The sequence below is a fragment of the Eutrema salsugineum genome, unplaced genomic scaffold, assembly GCF_000478725.1.
Source record: "Eutrema salsugineum unplaced genomic scaffold, Eutsalg1_0 scaffold_1, whole genome shotgun sequence".
NCBI lineage: Eukaryota > Viridiplantae > Streptophyta > Magnoliopsida > Brassicales > Brassicaceae > Eutrema > Eutrema salsugineum.
Window position 1 is genome coordinate 8,261,272 of NW_006256909.1, and position 18,222 is coordinate 8,279,493.

General features: G+C 34.2%; 4 protein-coding genes and 1 non-coding gene across 5 annotated transcripts; 1 reads left to right on the forward strand and 4 right to left on the reverse strand.

Moving 5' to 3' along the window:
• Positions 1-4,372: 4,372 nt before the first annotated feature.
• Positions 4,373-4,445, reverse strand: TRNAS-UGA. The gene has a single exon. It is a non-coding gene; the product is annotated as a tRNA-Ser (tRNA).
• Positions 4,446-5,797: 1,352 nt separating this feature from the next.
• On the reverse strand, positions 5,798-6,630 carry LOC18029475 (dof zinc finger protein DOF4.4). The gene has a single exon (XM_006413768.2). It carries the CDS (start codon positions 6,593-6,595, stop codon positions 5,798-5,800), a length of 798 nt encoding a protein of 265 aa, XP_006413831.1. The 5' UTR covers positions 6,596-6,630.
• Positions 6,631-7,877: 1,247 nt separating this feature from the next.
• On the forward strand, positions 7,878-8,387 carry LOC112081895. Its single transcript, XM_024148755.1, has one exon. The coding sequence runs from the start codon at positions 7,878-7,880 to the stop codon at positions 8,385-8,387; it is 510 nt and encodes a 169-aa protein (XP_024004523.1).
• A 4,747-nt stretch (positions 8,388-13,134) lies between these two features.
• On the reverse strand, positions 13,135-14,084 carry LOC18029476 (dof zinc finger protein DOF4.4). Its single transcript, XM_006413769.2, has one exon. It carries the CDS (start codon positions 14,057-14,059, stop codon positions 13,301-13,303), a length of 759 nt encoding a protein of 252 aa, XP_006413832.1. The 5' UTR covers positions 14,060-14,084; the 3' UTR covers positions 13,135-13,300.
• A 1,738-nt stretch (positions 14,085-15,822) lies between these two features.
• On the reverse strand, positions 15,823-17,539 carry LOC18029477 (late embryogenesis abundant protein 2). Its single transcript, XM_006413770.2, has 2 exons — positions 17,303-17,539; positions 15,823-16,667 (listed from the first exon to the last, which is right to left on the reverse strand). Exons 1-2 carry the CDS (start codon positions 17,447-17,449, stop codon positions 16,032-16,034), a joined length of 783 nt encoding a protein of 260 aa, XP_006413833.2. The 5' UTR covers positions 17,450-17,539; the 3' UTR covers positions 15,823-16,031.
• Between the last annotated feature and the right edge of the window lie 683 nt (positions 17,540-18,222).

Here is an 18,222-nt window from a genome sequence, read left to right on the forward strand (position 1 = left end):
AAGAGATTTGAGAATATAGGGCCAATTTTAGGCAAAAAAATATTTATAAATTGTGTGTGTTTTACTACAAAAACATACCAGAAAACACGTACGCTCGTATGATAATATTTCTTTTATAATTTTTTTAATTTGATTTGCCTATAATCTAAATTGATACAAATGGTGAAAGCTGAAAGGATGTAGAAGATTACAATACCCAATATTAAGAAAACTATAAACTCAACCACAAAGGAAAATAACCTATTTCGAAAATAGACAAAGCACATAAATATTTTTTAGAAAAAATAAAGATTGAGTAGTGATTCATTAAGAGAGAAAGATAATGTGCTGACCACATGTGTGTTACTAAATTACCAATAATGAAAAGCAATACTAATATCAGCACCAATACCAAAATCAAAGAATGACAAGAGACTCAACTAAAACAAAATTTTTTTAACCAAATTTTTATTTTCTTTCTAATTATTTTCTCTTAAGTTTAGCTATCTTTTCTAACTATTTTCTACGGTCAAATACAACAAAAATTTGATGTAAAAAAATTCTTATAAAAATAAATTGTATAATCAATTCAAAAAAAAAAAAGAAACATTTGTATGAATGTAAGTATACAGTACATTCACAAATTTTTTTGTGTCATTTATGAAAAATATATAACATAAAAACTATATGTGTATGGTTTATAGCATTGAAAGAGAGTGCATGATTACACAATACTACTAATCCAAAGGAGACAGAAAACTCAACCATATAGGAAAATTTATATATCAAGTATTCTATCTTCCATAATTTTTTTTTTTTAGGGATTTAAACAATTTCCTTCCTAGTCATATTAGATCTCATAGTATTTAGCTAACAAAATAAAAAGCAAAAAAAAAGTCTATATTTGAAAGACTTCGCTCCAGAATATAATAATTGTTGTTCTTTATCCAACTAAATTTAAATGGTTTAAAAATTAAAAGTTCAAAAGTCAAACGCTCAAAATGGTTATCAATTATTTCTAACTGATAATAAGCTCAAGTTGTTTACTGATAAGATGGGATAAAAGTTAAATAAGCATTATTTTCGAAACAAATAAAATTAACCCAACCACACACTATGTAAATTAAATTTACGACCTTAGAACAATAAATCTTCCACAGTTATTTACTATTAAGCAACAACAAAAAAATTTGACGGTTGAGACACTTAATATTCTAGATATATATATAACCATAAATATATCTTATTTATACACTAATGCAAAACAGAGTATTAACTGAAAACAGAGCTTTACATAAAGAGATAAAACACTTGAAATCAGAGGAGCACATAAATAGATGTAATTGAAACTTAGTTCTATGTAGTTATACAGTATTGCCGTAGATCTATCTTATTTATATACTAATGCATCTCACATATATCAGATGCTAAAAATTTTCATCTGTTAATTGTTATTGTTAAACAAAATTATCAATCATATAATTGTGGTTGTCCAATTTGCTTTTAATTATGAGACTTTTGGTTCATGAAACTTGCAATCAAACATAAATTGAATTTTGTCCGCTTTTTTGCCTAGTGCAATTTGTCTGACAATTAATTGACTTAAGAAATTCTGTTAGTAATAATTATAATTTTTCTCGGAAATTCCAGTGCTTGAGATTCGGTACTATTGTATTTGCAATTTGAAATTGTAATCTGAATATTATAATAATATTTGGGACTCATTTTATTATTATCCCCACATTTGATCTGGAACTAGAAATATAAAGTTAACTAAACTAACCACTACTGCTTAGTATGCGTGTGATAGTCGCTACTTACAAATAACAAAATGAAATATATATATATATATATAAAGTTAACTAAACTAAAGTTAACTAAACTATATGGGTGTTGTTGGCATCAATCCCGATTGTTTCCAACATTACTATTAGTATATAAAGCAAGAAAACTATAAATGTGTATAAACGTCTCTACAAAATTGCATCCTTACTAAAACAGGGTTCCAAAAATTACAATATGTAGTCATGTAGAAGGAGAACCTTCGATGATACAAAATTATAAATGATTAAGATTTTAAGAGATACAATCATACAACACGTAAATGTAAATCGAACCTTTTAGATAATAATAAAAAGGTCCGAAATCTTCAGTAAACTATGAATAGAAACGGGTGCCCACAAAAATATTGACCCGATCAATACAAAACACAGTCCACATAGCTAGACCTTTAGTTTTCGAAGACAGAAAAAGAGCTTCGAACCTCAACAAGAAAATTCTTAGAGGTTGATCCACACTTAGAAACCGAACTAGAGGAAGAAGAACAAGCATGATGATGCGATGATGTCATCTTACTAGACATCATCATCATCCCACTACCACCGAAACAATCTTCTTTATTCTCCTCTTCTTTGATTGTGTCAAGCTTTTGTTTAGCTGCTCTGTGCCTCCTCATCACCGTCACGAATTGAGGCGGAGCAACCTCTGATACAAACCTAGCTAGACGCGAAGTAGCCATTGTTGGATTAACAAGAATAGTACGTGAAGAAACAAAAGGAATGATTGGTTTGATTATGGAATTGCTTGTGAGATGAAACTCATATATATATAATGTAGATGATTTTGTGTAATTAGTAATTACCCACGTCGAAGGGCATTTGTTTTTGACGTTTTGTACCGTCAATAGCTTTTGCTATTAAATGCATGGACGCGTGTATTGAACGTCTTAATTTGTTTCGTCGCGAACACCTTTTTATTACTTTTCAAAATTTTGAAAATATTTAATTAATGACTTTAAATATTAAAAGCCTCTGGATTTCTATAATCTTCTTTAACCAAACGTCCATACGGATAAAAAAAATTAGCTGTTATTAAAGTGCTTCTTCACGATTTACACTCAACACAAAACGATAGCAAGTTAAAAAAAAAAATTACTAGAAAATTTTGTTTTAGAAAAAAAACAATTACTAGAAAGAGATTAAAATGCTTATTTTTGCCAACTTTTGAAAAATAATAGGGATAGTGAAATTCAGAAGAAAGATGTTGACAAAATAAATAAAGAGATAATGTGCACGTGTCAAATTTACTGTGGAAGGTCTCATCTCTATCTTTGTCGGAATCGATGACTGACAAAATATAGCTTTTTCCGGTCTGAAACTTGTGGTAAACAATAACCGGTCGTACCAACGTGTCAGTCAGCAAAATCTGGACGTCTTTTATATGTCCTTGTTATAATAGATTTTCTTTAATATCATTAAGATTTTTTCGTCTAAAGTGGCCGTGTGGCTCTAGGAAATCTGAGAAAACAATTTCTTTTCCTTCCCAACAAGGCAACAACTTGATGTATTTATGTTATAATTTTAGTTCTTAACCATATATTCATAATTACCTATAACTACATAAATTTCTTAATAGAGAACCACATTTTTTGAAACAACCAATCAATATGTTAAAATATAGGAATTCATTCATTGTTAGACACATTACCTAAATAAGACAACAAAAGAGGGGGAAACAATAAAGAATAATAAATATTATATTGAAAGATATAATTTCAATTAGTTTCTAAGTATTACATCATAGTTGATTCGCCATAATTTAAAAAAAATCACAATTACTTGGACTTACCTATTCTCTTTATTAGTTGACTTCTAGATAGACAATTCATACCTTTATTAATAACAACTCCATTTGTTTTATAAAGAGTGTGGATTTAAGGTTTTATTTTTGTTTTACAAAAAATATTGTGTTATGTTTTTATAGCAGAATTTTGAAAAATCAAATTTCAACCCTATTACTTTAGTGTAATAATCAGATTAAAAATTGATACAATGTATTAAAAATAGATAAAGTAGAACTTTGATAGTTTTCTTTATAAACGGCTGAAACTCTAAATTGATATTATTTTTAAAATAGAGAGAGTAATATATAATTATGGCAATAATGTCATATATTAACTTTTTTTTCGAACTATGGTCATCATTATAACTAATCATACAAACTATTTGGTTTGCCTAGGATAATATAAATCCAATCTCAGCAAACTCATTAAAAATAATAATAATAACAATACTTTAACCAAAATAAAATTAATGAATCTTATATGTATTTGGTAAAGAGGCCGGTCTTTTATAATCTTAAGAGTATCCAAATTTTCTAAAAATTATCAAGTGGTATGCGTGAGTTTAACTTATGTTGTATGGAGATTACATACATTACAAGAAAACATGCAAAAAACTTACGGAAAATATCCTTAAAAATTGTAGAAAACAGTCATTTCTTACTAAATTCATACGAATTTTTTTTATAGGAAATCGGTCGTCGGAAATCGTTAAAGGTAAAAAAATGATAGAAAATTTTCTACGAAAATGTTGATAGGAAAATATTCTACGATTTCCGGCTATCAGAATCGAACCGATGACCATCGCATTTCAAATGCGATGCTCTAACCTTTGAGCTAAGCGGGCTCAAATAAAATAGCGCATACATAGAAATTCACTAAACTACTAGATTTTTCTCTCGATTTGTATTCTTTCCAATTTTCTACGAAATATTAACTACCTATTTCCTACGAATTTCCTACTACTATTTTCTACCAATTTTTTTACCAATTTCCTATCCATAAAAGAAAATTAATTTTATAAAATCAAAATAAAATTAATATTGGAAATTTAATTTAAATTAATACATAATTATAAAGTTGATTAATAAAATATATATAAAACAAAATAAATTCATTAATTACTATAAGTTTATAACTTAATTAAGTAATTATTAATCAGAAAGAAAGAGAAGCTGAAAACTCTCATTTATAGTGCAGCTTCTTCAACTAAATTACGTTAGATTGTCGATGTGAGACACAAACCAAAAGACATATTTTCCTACGGAATTCCTACAATTTTTCTACAAACAATATTTCGTAGGAAATCCGTAAAAAATTTTAATTTTGTTCTATTTATAGTGAAACTTTTTCATCTAAATTATATTAGTTTTTCGATGTGGGACAAACCAGAAGACATATTTTCTACAGAATTTCTACGATTTTGGAACAAATAGTATTTCGTAAAAAATCTGTAGGACAACAAACAATATTTCGTATGAAATTTCCACCAGCGTAACAGTCAATTGGGTCATACCACTTTTCTACCAAATTTTGACCGTATTTTCTACGAATATAAATTTGGTAGGTTATTGGTTGGATATATCCTACCATTTTTTTATATTTTCTTTTCGTAGAAATTTTTTTACCTTTTTTCTACTATTTTTATTTTTTCGTCATAATTGCATATAAAATTGGTTAAAAATATTCTTACGAAATTTTTTGTAGTAATTTTTATAGGAATATGGCATGTTTTCTTATAGTGATATGGTTTTGTTAGTGTTAACAATTAAAAAAAAAAACAAAGAGAGAGAGAGAGATTTACATGCATGTGGATGTCATTTTTTTTTACACTCTAGACGTTGCATGTTAGCTAAAGAATCTAAAGTTTTAGTTCACGATTTGGCTCAACATCCCATTTACAAGTTCTACAAGTAGAAAAAAATGCGTTGTCACATGGTCAAGCCTCAAGAGGCAGATTGCAAAATAACGAACTGGTCTCGACTCTCGACTAGATAATTATATTATATTAAAAACAAATTAGACAAGCATCTTAGATTCTTATGGTTGAATCGTTTGGGAAACAAAGATGCAAACTTTCATAACTAAGAAAAAAAACAAAATAAAACATCAAAGTAAATAAAGAAAAAAAAACATAAAACAAAAACTGAAACATTATTAGCTTAATGAAAAAGAGAAAACGGGTAAAACGGTTAAGATTCAAGGACCATGCTTCTTCATTTGATAGGAGGATGACTCAAACACAGACGTGTTTCTGATTCTGTTCACGTGATCAGTGCTTGAAGATCCTCTGCTTCCAATATTGATGGCATTATGATTCATGTTCATAATGTTGTTGAAGCTCGGGTTCCACTTGTTTGGATCCTCTTGATTTATGCGGTAACTGTTATGATCAGAGCTCACAGCAAAAGATCCATCAAATGATTGATTTATCAAGGGATTGCCAACGAAATCACTGGATCCACCATCATAATAGTCTTGTCGGAACGATACATCAGAGAAATCAAAGGCCTCCATTGGTGGGAAACTTTGAATTGGAGGCACATTAGTTACCATATCACCATGAATCTCAGGCAAAGAACCAAAATGGTTCTCAACAACAACAGAAGAAGAAGAACCAAAAGATCCAACAAACTCCTTGGTTTTTTGAGCAAAAGATCCAACAAACTCGTTGGTTTCTTGAGTATGTAACAGAGGTTGGTGATGATTAGCTTGTTGGATCTCCACGGAAACCACCTGAGAAACAGAGGGTTGATCCATCTTTGGACGCTTGGATTTACGGCAACTTCCACCAATTGGTATGTTCCTTAAAGCCCCACCATGAGTCCAATATCTACGACAGTTCTTGCAGAAATAGCGCGGTTGAGAAACACTATAGTTGTTGTAGTAACAGAACTTGGTGTTGTCTGAGTTACACCTTGGACACACTCGCGGAGGTGGAGGTTTCTCTTCATTCACTTGATTATCTTCTTTCACAAAAACATTTGAGAAATCCATTTCTCTTAAGATCTACTTGGTTTTCTTGTTGTTTTTTTTTGTTGTTGTTGTTGTTATGATCTTTAGTGTTGTGGGGTGGGATGACTTCTTATATAGGTTACTGGGGCGTGGAAATTGTAGAAGAGATACGTTTCGGGTTTTAGAGGAGTGAGATTATGAGAACAACGTGTCAAAGATTGTGTATTAATAAATTTTGAAGATCTATCTGCACACCATAAACTTAAGCTAAGCTTAGTCAAAAAGCAATACTCTCTTACTCTTAACTCTTGTCTGTATATCCATAAATAGAGAATCAAGAAGATTTGGTTAAACTAGTTAGTCAACATAAAAAATCTAGATACATTAAGATAATAATGACAATTTAAGTCAAAACAAACATAAATTATGTGTTTTACTATGAAAGAGAGTAGCAGAAAACACGTGCGCATAATATATTATTTTTAGAGAAATTTTAAATGATTTGTCTATAATCTAAATTGATACAGCTGATGTGAGAATTGAAAAGATTTAATAGATAATAATATCCATTTTCAATAAAATTAAAAACCCAACACAATAGGAAATTTTTTTATATAAAAAAACTATTTTTCGAAATAGACAAAACTCATAAATATTTGTTAGAAAAATTATAGATTGCATAGTGATTTATTAAGAGGGAAAGATATTGTGTGTGAACATGTGTGTTATTAAGAGTTAAGAGTTGTCATATACAGACAAGAGGTAAAAGTAAGAGAGTCTTGGTTTTTGCCTAAGCTTAGCCTATGTTTTATGGTAGCTAATGGTGAATCAAGAAGATATGGTTAAATGATTAGTCAGATTAACATAAACAAAATTTAGAGAAATTGAGGCAAGATAAATGCTAATCTAAGGCACAATAAACATCATAAGTTGTATGTGTTTTTACTATGAAAAAAGAGAGCATCATAAAACACATGCGTAAGATATTTTTTTGGGAAAATTCCATATTAAATCCTCAAGTTAATTTTGATAAGCTTTTTAAATCCTCAAGTTTTTGTGTGCCCAGTAAAAACCCTTAAGTTATTTAGTTGCCTATTTTAAATACTCAAATGTTTACCGCCTGATTATTTTAAAATGACTCGTTAACAGAGGTTAACGACACTAACAATACTGTTAAGTTTTTCGTTTAGTCAGTTAACTCTATCTAATCATGGTTAAGTCGAGGAGTTTAGAGCCGTTTTAAAAAGGAGAATTCCCAAATGCTCGAACCCTAATTCCCTTTTTTAAAATCTCTCTCAATCGTTCTCTCTCAAATAAGAAAGACATGTCGAATCAGAGTCAAAGCTCCGGAACAGAATCAAACGCTTCACATGGTGGAGGATTCAAGGGTTATGTGAAGTGTCACTGTGGGAAGGTGTCTGTGGTGAGAAAGGCTTGGACGGATGATAATCCGGGGAGAAGATTCTATGGATGTGGAGCTGCAAATTGGAAGTCTTGCAACTTCTTCAGATGGTTCGATGCTGAAAAGCCTCAAGGGTGGCAGAAAAACGCTTTGTTGGAAGCTCGCGATTTGATTCGGGAGCAAGGAGACGAGTTGAAAAAGCTGCGAGCAATCGTCGGAGAAGAAGGTAAGGAAATGGCTTATGTTGGAGAGAAAAGCGAGACAAGCACCCAGAATACAGACATGTTGCTGCAATTGACTACTGAGAACAATAAACTGAAGGAAAAACTTGCTTCAAGCCTTGAGAAAGAGAAGCTATGTCGACAATTTGTGGTCATTTCGTGGGTAAGATTTGTGTGTGTTACTGCGGTAATTGTCAGTTTAGGGAAGTGAGATGTAATGGTTTGAAGAATGGGGTTTGAAGATTGGGGTTTAGGAAGTGAGATGTTGGGATTTCGGTTTGTAATGCTTGTGACATTTTGCTACTTTGGTAATGCTTGTAATGATCTATTTGGATTTGGTTTCTAATGTTTTGCTATGATCTTGTGTTATTCTCATTTTCTCACATCAAAACATGTAAACAAAGTACCAAATATGAGTAGAAACATAATGGAATCAGTTTACAAAATAAGATGAGAGTTTACACACCAAAGCAACGAAATGACTAGAGTTTGACACCAAAGCAAACAACTGAACAGAGTTTAGACACAGACACCATAGACAACAAAGCAAACAGCAAAAGCAGATAATCAAGAGGTGACCAAATCAGTAGAAGCCATCTACTCCCGTGAGTTTTGTCTGCGTGAAGAGCTTTCAGGAACCTCTCTTGAACTTTGACCAAAGCACTCAAAGACTCGATTGGTATATAGGCACATGTAGACTCCATGACCTTCCTACGTGCTGTTCCTCTTCTTGGAGGACGACCACGACGTCGTCCAGTACCAGCAGGTGCAGTATTAGAAGACGATGCCGCAGTGGATGGTTGAGGTACAGTAGCTGGAGCCACGGTAGACGCCTGTGATTGCGACTGAGACTGAGGTTGTGATTGAGGCTCTGATTGAGGCTGCGATTGAGTAGTGTTGCGCTTCTTTTTAGGCCGTGGATTAGCTTCAACATCCTGTGATCCCACAACATCAGAAATACCAACTAGCATTACTCAAGTAGTTCAGATGAACAAATAAAAGTTAGAGAGAAAGAGGCTCTTACAACAGGATTTTTACGAGGTCTTCCACGTTTGCGAGGTGGACCTTGGACCACAAAAGCAGGATTCTTGCAACCTTGTTTGTTATGTCCTGTCTGCTTGCAATTTCCACATGTCATTGTTCTGCCATGTTTGGTAACTCGTTTAGGCTTAGAAGGAGACTCATGCGCAGCCTTGATCCTCTTTTTCTTGGGTCTCCCTGGCATCTTTCTGAATCCTGGAACCCCAATTGGCTCTTTATTAGTCTTCTCCCAATATATCTCCCCATTAACTGGCTTGATGTTGTCTCGGTATGTTTCTATCCAGGTTTCAGTTCTATAGCAGATATCGACATGGCTGAAACAAAAGGTTTGGACACATTAAAACCTGGTCGCTACATTAAAAACATATACTTCAAAAAAGAAATAACTTACTTCTCTGGTTGTTGATGATTCTCGTTGATCACCCGAATGGCATGTGAACAAGGAATACCGGTCAGGTCCCAGTCTCTACAAACACAATGACGCAGGCGAAGGGATACCTCGTAGCTGCATCCGTAGAGTAAAACCTCAAACAAATTGTCTGAGCTTGTAAGCACAGAACAGTCCTTGCTCTCCTCTCGATTTTCTTCTAAAATGTCCCCGACCTTGTTTGGGAAAGGCATTATACACGCCTTAGCTCTCTTCAGTCTGCGTACTATACGTGTCATCGCCTGCCTCCTAATTGCCTCTAACATGTTTATCAAGGGCAGTTCTCTAGCTCCTTTAATCGTCCTGTTAAAGCTTTCTGACAAACTGTTGCATACATTAGCAGACTTAGCATTTCCAGTGAAGAAAGCAAGGCACCACGTCTTGGGCTCCACAGCTAACAACGCATCGTGTGCCTCTGCATCGAATGCTCTGAGCTCATCCATATGTAGCTGGTACTCTCCCACAGATTTGCTATACGCCACATTCCAGAAAAATGGATTGTAATCAACATCGCCATACTTCTTTTTCCAGTTCCCGTAGACATGCTTTGCACAATTCCTATGCTCTGCATTAGGAAGAACAGTAGCAAGAGCTACTTTTAAACCCTGCATATGATGTAAACATGTTTAGTATTAGAAAAAAAAATAATGTAAGCAGCTAAGATAGTCATCAGCATTGAAGAACAATACCTTTTGCCTGTCAGATATGAATGTAACTCCATCTCCTACACCCAAATCTAAATTGGCCTTCAACTTATTGATGAACCATTCCCAGGAATCCTTGTTCTCCCCTCTTACCACTGCCCAAGCTATAGGATATATCCTATTTTCTGCATCCCTACCAACGACAGCTAGTATCTCTCCCTTCAACTCCCACTTTAAGAAAGCACCATCAAGCCCTATTAAAGGTCTGCAATATTTCTTCCAACTTCTCCTTAGTGGTTCGAAACAGACATAGAAGCTCTCGAACACCTGTTTTCCATCTTTGGGAACGGTTACAATCTCGGTCGTAACTCCCTCATTAGACCTGATCAACTCAGCTTCATAGTCCCACAATTTAGCAAACTGTTCTTTCTGAGTCTCCAAAACCATATCCAATGCAATTCTCCTGGCTTTTCGGCACTTGAAGATTGAAACCGAGATCTTGTACCTGTGCATTAACTCGTCCTTAATTTCAGAGCTCCTTATGTCTGGTCGGCGCCTTGCTTCCTCTTTGAAAAGCCTTGCAATTGTACCTTGCTTCAGCATCCTAGCTCTTCCCATAGGCAAATGACAGTGTTTGTCTTCATACACTTTAACCATCCACTTCCGTATTGGCTTCTCCACCGAACAGTAGATCCTCCATTTGCATTTCTTATATGTGCAAATGGCTGCATACCTTTGCACATTCCACTTACTCAACTTCACATCATACTGAGTTTTCAATACATACCTCAAAAGTTGATCCTTGAACTCCTCTCCGCTGTTAAAAGTTTGCATTAACCATAAGTATGGAGGCTTATCATAATCAGCCTTGCTCTTCCCTTTAAACTTCCTTCCATGGTCATCTTTCTTATTCCAATTATGCCATTCTTCATCAGTGTCTTCCGGCGAATCTGGGTATTCACCATCTTTCCTTGGTCTCTCACCTTCAACGTCACTATCCACACCCTCATCATCTGCAGGATGCTGAGTAATCTTACCACGAAATACATGAGGCGGCTCTTGTTCGATTAACGCTAACATGTTATCAAACCGTGGGTCATCATCTCCTTCACCTAATATCTGATTCTCATCCTCCGATGGCACTCCACCCTCTTCTTCTCTATTAACCACTAAAGCACCTTCTTCGTGTCTTTCTTCTTCCTCAACATCAGTATCCTCCCTTTCTTCTCCTCTATCCTCCTCGTCACTCTCTTCTTCTCTAGCCTCGTCATCACTACTGTTTTCATCATCACCATTCTCACCATCATCCTCTTCCTCTCTACTTTCAACAACTCTGTTTTCATCATCACCATTCTCACCTAAATCCTCTTCCTCTCTACTTTGAACACCTACGGATGGTTGACTTTCACTATGCTCAATGTATATGTGAACCTCTCTACAATCCTTTGCTTCTAACGCCATCTTCATCAGCTCACGATCCTTATCCTCAAATACAGACCTAACCTTCGACATATCCTCTGTAGGGAGTCTATACCACAATCTTACCACATCACTCGCAACTTCCCGATTTTTTCTAAAATCTTCGAAAATTGAAAAGGTGAGTAAATCGGGGTCTACCACCATATCAGGAGCCGTCGTTCCTCCTTTATAGCACCACTTGTTGCGCACCTTCGACATTGAACCTCCGTAGTGAATGTGGAGCTTTAGATCTTCATCTCCGCCGCACAAACACAAACATGCTTCGATATTAGCAATACTCATCAAATACACACACAAAATTGAAGTTGTGACTCGATTTAGGGTTTAGATGTACCTCATCTTTCTTCTTTTGCCTTCAATTCGATCTCAATAACGCGATTTTCAGTTCATTTGGGCAATCAAAATTTTAGGATTTCTACCCAGATTTGGGATTTTTTTATTTTCTCGGAGTTTTGATCGGGTTTATTATGGTTTCCCATACGGGTATGGATACGGGTCGGGATCCGAGTTTGGATAGTCCAATTAATGCTAAACCACTATGGTTACTGTAGTTAGTCCGTTAACGGGACAAGAACGGTGTTTGAATTTCCGTTTGCAGTCGTTTCCTATACGGTGTAAAAGAAGTATACGGTAAACATTTGAGTATTTAAAATAGGCAACAAAATAACTTAAGGTTTTTTACTGGGCACACAAAAACTTGAGAATTTAAAAAGCTTATCAAAATTAACTTAAGGATTTAATATGGAATTTTCCCTATTTTTTTTTGTGTAAAAATTTGTTGTGAGACTTCTCTATAGTTTAAATTGAAATGGTGTAGTAGATACCAATACCGATCTCAAAAGGTTTTATATGGACAAGAAACTATACAAATAAATTACAGAGTTTTGAGTTTTGTTCATATACAAGAGAAAATAACTACAATACCCATAAACATTTTAAAGGATTGGCGCCACAATATAACGGTTATTTATGTTTTTATCATATATTAAATAAAAAGATAGTTTACAGATGAAGAGCTCAATAGTGAAAAATTTATAAACGGTCAAAAACCATTTTTCACCGAACCATGCAACGCTTAATTAATTTTATAGCCTTACAACAGTAAATTTCAACGGTCTTCAGTAGAAATTGAGATCGATCGAAGAAATTAATACCAGCTCACTATTTTAGACATAACATCATAACCATATATATTTACGTTATTTTACACTGAGGCGTCTCACATATTGAGATCATGCAAGTTTGAAAACAGAGATGAGAAGAGAAACAGAGCAAATACCATAAAGCAAGAAACATTTGATAAAACATAGATATCTCTCTAACTCATTAGTCAAATGTTATGAAACACACAACGAACTGATGACGATTAGTTATTTATATTATAAGAAAAGACCAGACAAGCAACTTATGTCTGAATCTTTTGGAAAAGACAACAGAGCTGACAAAAAAAAAGAAAGACCCAACAGAAAACATAAACAAAAAAAAACTGAAACATTAACTTAAGAAAAATAAAACGGGTGATACGGTTATGATTCAAGGACCATTCTTCTCCAAAGAAGAGGACGACCTAAACACGCACTTTTTTATGACTTTGTTGTTGTTGTTCTTGTTCATGTGATCAATGCCTGATGATCCTCTGCTCTCATTAGTGCTGGTGTTATGATTCATGTTCAGAGTATTGTTGAAGCTCTGGTTCTGCTTGTTTTGATCCTCTTGATTCATGCGATAGCCACTGTAACTATCAACATGTCTACCAATTGGTTGGTTTATAAAAGAATTACCCAAATCATTGGACCCAACATCAAAATAATCTTGGTTAAACGATCCATCAGAGAAATCTAAACGATCCATTAATGGTCGAATAGTTCTAATTGGAAGCACCATATCACCATGAATTTCAGAAAAAGAACCAAAATGATTCCCAACAGCAACAACAGAAGAAGAGCCACCAAAAGATCCAACAAACTCATTGGTTTCTTGAACATGTAAAAAAGGTTGGTGATGATTAATTTGTTGGATCTCCACAGAAACCATCTGAGAAAGAGATGGTTGATCTATCTTTTGGCGCTTAGTTTTACGGCCACTTCCACCAATCGGTATGTTCCTTAAAGCCCCACCATGAGTCCAGTATCGGCGACAATTCTTACAAATGTAACGCGGTTGAGACAGGCTATAGTTGTTGTAGTAACAGAATTTAGTGTTATCTGAGTTACACCTTGGACACACTCGCGGTAGGGGCTTCTCTTCATTGACTTGATTGGCTCCTCTCACGAATACATTTGAGTTATCCATTTCTCTCAAGACCTATTTGGTTTTCTTCTTTCTTGTTGTTGTTATGATCTTTGGTGTTGAGGGTAATGTCTTCTTATATAGATTCTTGAGGCGTAAGAAGAGCTACATTTTGGTTTTATAAGAGTGAGATTATGAGCAGAACGTGTCAAAGATTGTGTATAAATGAAATCTGAAGATTTTTCTTCACACAATAAATCTTAGGCTAAGTGTAGTTAAAAATCAAGACGCCTTACTCTTATTCTTGTCGGTATATGAAAATTGGAGAATCAAGAAGATATATAAGATTAAATGAGTCAAGTCTTATAAACAGAAATAAAATCTAGGGACATTGAGAGTATAATGCCAATTTTAGGCAAAACAAACATATATTGTATACGTTTTAAGAGCAAGAGAGAACACGTGTATGCGTTAGATAGATTCTTTGTATTGAAAAATCTTTATGAGATTTGTCTATAGTCTAAATTAATACAAATGGCGATGATTGGAAAAAATGTAGTAGATTACAATACTCAATATCAAGAAAAAGAGAAACTCAATCACAATAAGAAGTGTGTTTATGTCAAATAACCTATTTTGAAATAGACAAGACATATAGATAACTTTTAGAAAGAAATAGAAATTGAATAATGATTTATTATGAGAGAAAGATAATGTATACAAATAGTGGGAAGCAATACCAATAGCAATAGCAAGAACACTAGAGACTCAACCAAAAAAAAAAATTGATTTTACCATATAACCAAAGTAATTGTGTAGTTTTCTTGGTTATACCATAGTAACTGTGTACTTTTCTATGATATACCATGGTTATACCAAATAACCATACTGGAAAGCGACAAAACATCTAAATAAAAATTTTACTGGAATTTATTTTTAATAAGAAAGAAAACAAGTGTATGTGTGTGAGTTGTATCACATATGAGAAATGTACAACAGAAAAACTATGTATAAGAATTATAGTGGTGAAGAAGTGCGTGAATAGTCAATGGTGAGAGTTGAAAAGTCTTAAGTAGCGAGTAATATTGAATACCAAGAAAGCAAGAGACTAATAAGAAAAAAGGTTTCTAGATTGAGTAATCTATTTTTTTAATACAAACTATTTAAACACTAAGATAAATTTAGTAGGAATTTAACGGTAAAGTTGTATCAAGTAATATATTAGTAAAACCACAAAATACCTCCATAATCCTTGTAGGGATTTCACAAATTTTCCTCAGTAGTCATGAAAGATCTAATAGTGTTGAAGTAGAAGGAAGAATGTTGATTGTGGTTTTCAACTATCTGGGGTCGGTTCGGTAATTCGAATTCGAAAGATTAAATTGATTATATTTTATTAAGTTCTTAATTACAGTTCGTTCATGTCCGTTCAATTTGGAGGTCTCTCGACGAATTCGATACAATATTCAGGTCTTCATTCTCCGGGTCCCCAAAAAGATCCTTTCTACAGTAACAATTCTACTATTTATAGTAACGAGAAGATGTTCTCCTCCAGACTCATTTCGGCTAAGACCATCGTAAATCGAGATTAATTGAACCGGTCTCGGTCTTTTAACCGGTCCGAACCGGAGAGCGTACCACCAACAAAGAACTGACTTAAAAAGTCTATAGGGGTTCGCGCCACAATATAACGGTTCTTCTTTATCAAATTAAATTAAGAGCTCAAAGGTAAAATGGTCAACAACCAATACTAACCGGTAACAAACATCATTTGTATGTAACCATAGCGTAAACAAATATTATCACCTCCGGAAAAAAAAAACAAATCGTTCAACGGTTGGTCGAAATTGAGATTGATAGAACACAGAAGGAATAGAAACTTAATATTCTACACATAAACCATAGGTTTATTTATTTATATACTAAAGCATGAGATGAGGTGTAGTTTAAAAAACAGAGAATAAACTGAAAACAGAGCAACACATAAACACCTGAAAACAAAGAAACACGTATAAAAGATGTATATCTTTTATCATTAGTTAAATGTTATGAAATCATCCTCCTTTTGGTCTTTCTCGGCTTTTTTCTCCGCCTTTTTCCTTAGATCTTCGACGCCTTTATCCATATCAGCCCTTGCCTCATCCGCATCATCGTCAGGTCCAACCACAGCTTCAGTCGCAGTCCGTGCGGCGTTTTTTGTATTCTCCCAAGCTCCTTTCACCGTCTCCTTTGTCTTCTCTCCAAGTTCCTCAGCCTTACCCTTCACGGTCTCCTTGAACCCTTCTGCTTTCTCCTTAGTATCTTCTCCATATTCTTTGACCTTCTCTTTCGCATCTCGAGCCTTGGCTTTTGCATTGTCCATTGTATCCTCAGCGTAATCCTTGGCTTTTTCTTTTGTATCTTCAGCTTTATCCGCTGCCTTATACGCCCCTTCGTTTACTTTGTCTTTAGTCCGTTGCGCGTAGTCTTTAGCCTTCTCCTTTGCATCAGAAGCTGTATCCTTAGCCTGCTCTTTGGTCTCGTAAGCTTTATCAGTAGCTTTGCTCGCTCCTTCGTTAGCTTTATCTTTAGCCGCTTGGGCATAGCTTTCTCCAGTATCCTCCTTCCATTTTTTTGGGCCGTATGAAAAATCTGCCCTTGAGTCTCGAGCATTCTCTACCGGATCTCTTCCCTGGGAAAAATAAAACGCACACACACACACACATAAATTTCAAATTCTACAAGGTGTAAATTCAAACTAGGGTTAATAACTTGTGCAACGCGTTAACCTAAGAACCACATACTCAAAGCTCTTATATCGGATCCAAGCCTAGTCTATACAAATATATGAGTGAAATACTAGCCACATACTGGATGTAAAAAAAAAGACATGTATACTCAAAAACTTATGGATATATACCATCATACCACAAATCCAAAACCTGCTCGCTAATGTTATTAGAGCTTCAAACATATTTGTATGTAATTTTCTCTCAACTTTTCTACAAAAAAAAGAAAAGAAATAATTTTTGTACGTACACGATATACACTTGGGGATTATACAAATGTTGGGTTATGCTCATGGAAAACTCAATTTTCAAGTATTTAGCAAAAAAAAAAAAAAAAATATATATATATATATATATATATATATATATATATACTTGAGGATTTAAAATAGGTTTTGAAATTATGTCAGGGATTGCACCTCTCGCACACCCTCAAAACAGGTCCTAGTTGAATCAAATCTCTTCACATGATCGATCTCGCATGCATAAGAATCTAAATATCTTTAAAATGTAAAAAAGATTAAGTTGTGCAAGTAACCTCGGAATGGCTAACGGAGGAGGCGAAGCAGACGCGAGAGACTTTCCTGGTCGAAGCGGCGAGAGTTGCCGGAGATCGTACCATAGGGAAAGCCTTTGAGAGGCTAAAGAGAGTGGCTCTGGTTAGTTGCATGGTTGCCATTTTCATCAAATCAAGAAACAAGAATTGTCTTCCCAATAATTTGTCTATTCGAGATTTGTTTGCTATGACGATTCAATCCGATCGAGATCCCTTTTCTTCTCTTTATTTGGCAATGGGTCCTTAGAGGTCGGTTCTCTAATACGTTACGTTGCAGCTTATGGATCCGACAGCAGAAGCTGGCCGCCCAAGAATGTGACACGTGTGGAAGTGATGACACGTGGTTTACATGTGAACCCTTTTGGCTTCTTTATGGCGAGTTCTAGTTTAATTAGATACGTACCGTTTTGGTAAATGCTATTAATCACCACTTACGAAAATACCAATTTTAGTTTACCGTTTTGATATAGTAAATAATTACAGACTTATCTATTCAGACTTATGTTTTTTTTTTTTATATGGTTCGATGATCTAACTAAGAATCAGTGATATTTCAAAGCGATATTCTTTCTTATATCATTTGTCCAAGAATAAAGTATTTCTTATTTGTTTGTCATATTTAATCATCACACACATTACAACTTGGTTAAATGAGGACAGATCATTTACCCAACGTGATGTTATGTGCCTTATGGCCCGTTGAGATCGACATCATTATAATTCGCCATATTTATCATTTAGCAATGGCAAACTGTACCAAAAAAAAAAAAAAAAAATTCAAATTTACGACGGCAATCCCTAAATCATGGTTTAGGTGACTTGTGCCACAAACGGGGCATTGGGATTTACCCACAAATAATTTTGTTACTCCATTATTACATTAAGTATGTTGATATGTTTTG

Coding starts and splice junctions, on each gene's coding strand:
- LOC112081895 (XM_024148755.1), top strand. CDS start 7,878: ATGTCGAATCAGAGTCAAAGCTCCGGAACAGAATCAAACGCTTCACAT.
- LOC18029477 (XM_006413770.2), bottom strand. CDS start 17,449: ATGAAAATGGCAACCATGCAACTAACCAGAGCCACTCTCTTTAGCCTC. Junction 16,668..17,302: donor CCTCCGTTAGCCATTCCGAG/GTTACTTGCACA, acceptor TATTTTTCCCAG/GGAAGAGATCCGGTAGAGAA.
- LOC18029475 (XM_006413768.2), bottom strand. CDS start 6,595: ATGGATTTCTCAAATGTTTTTGTGAAAGAAGATAATCAAGTGAATGAA.
- LOC18029476 (XM_006413769.2), bottom strand. CDS start 14,059: ATGGATAACTCAAATGTATTCGTGAGAGGAGCCAATCAAGTCAATGAA.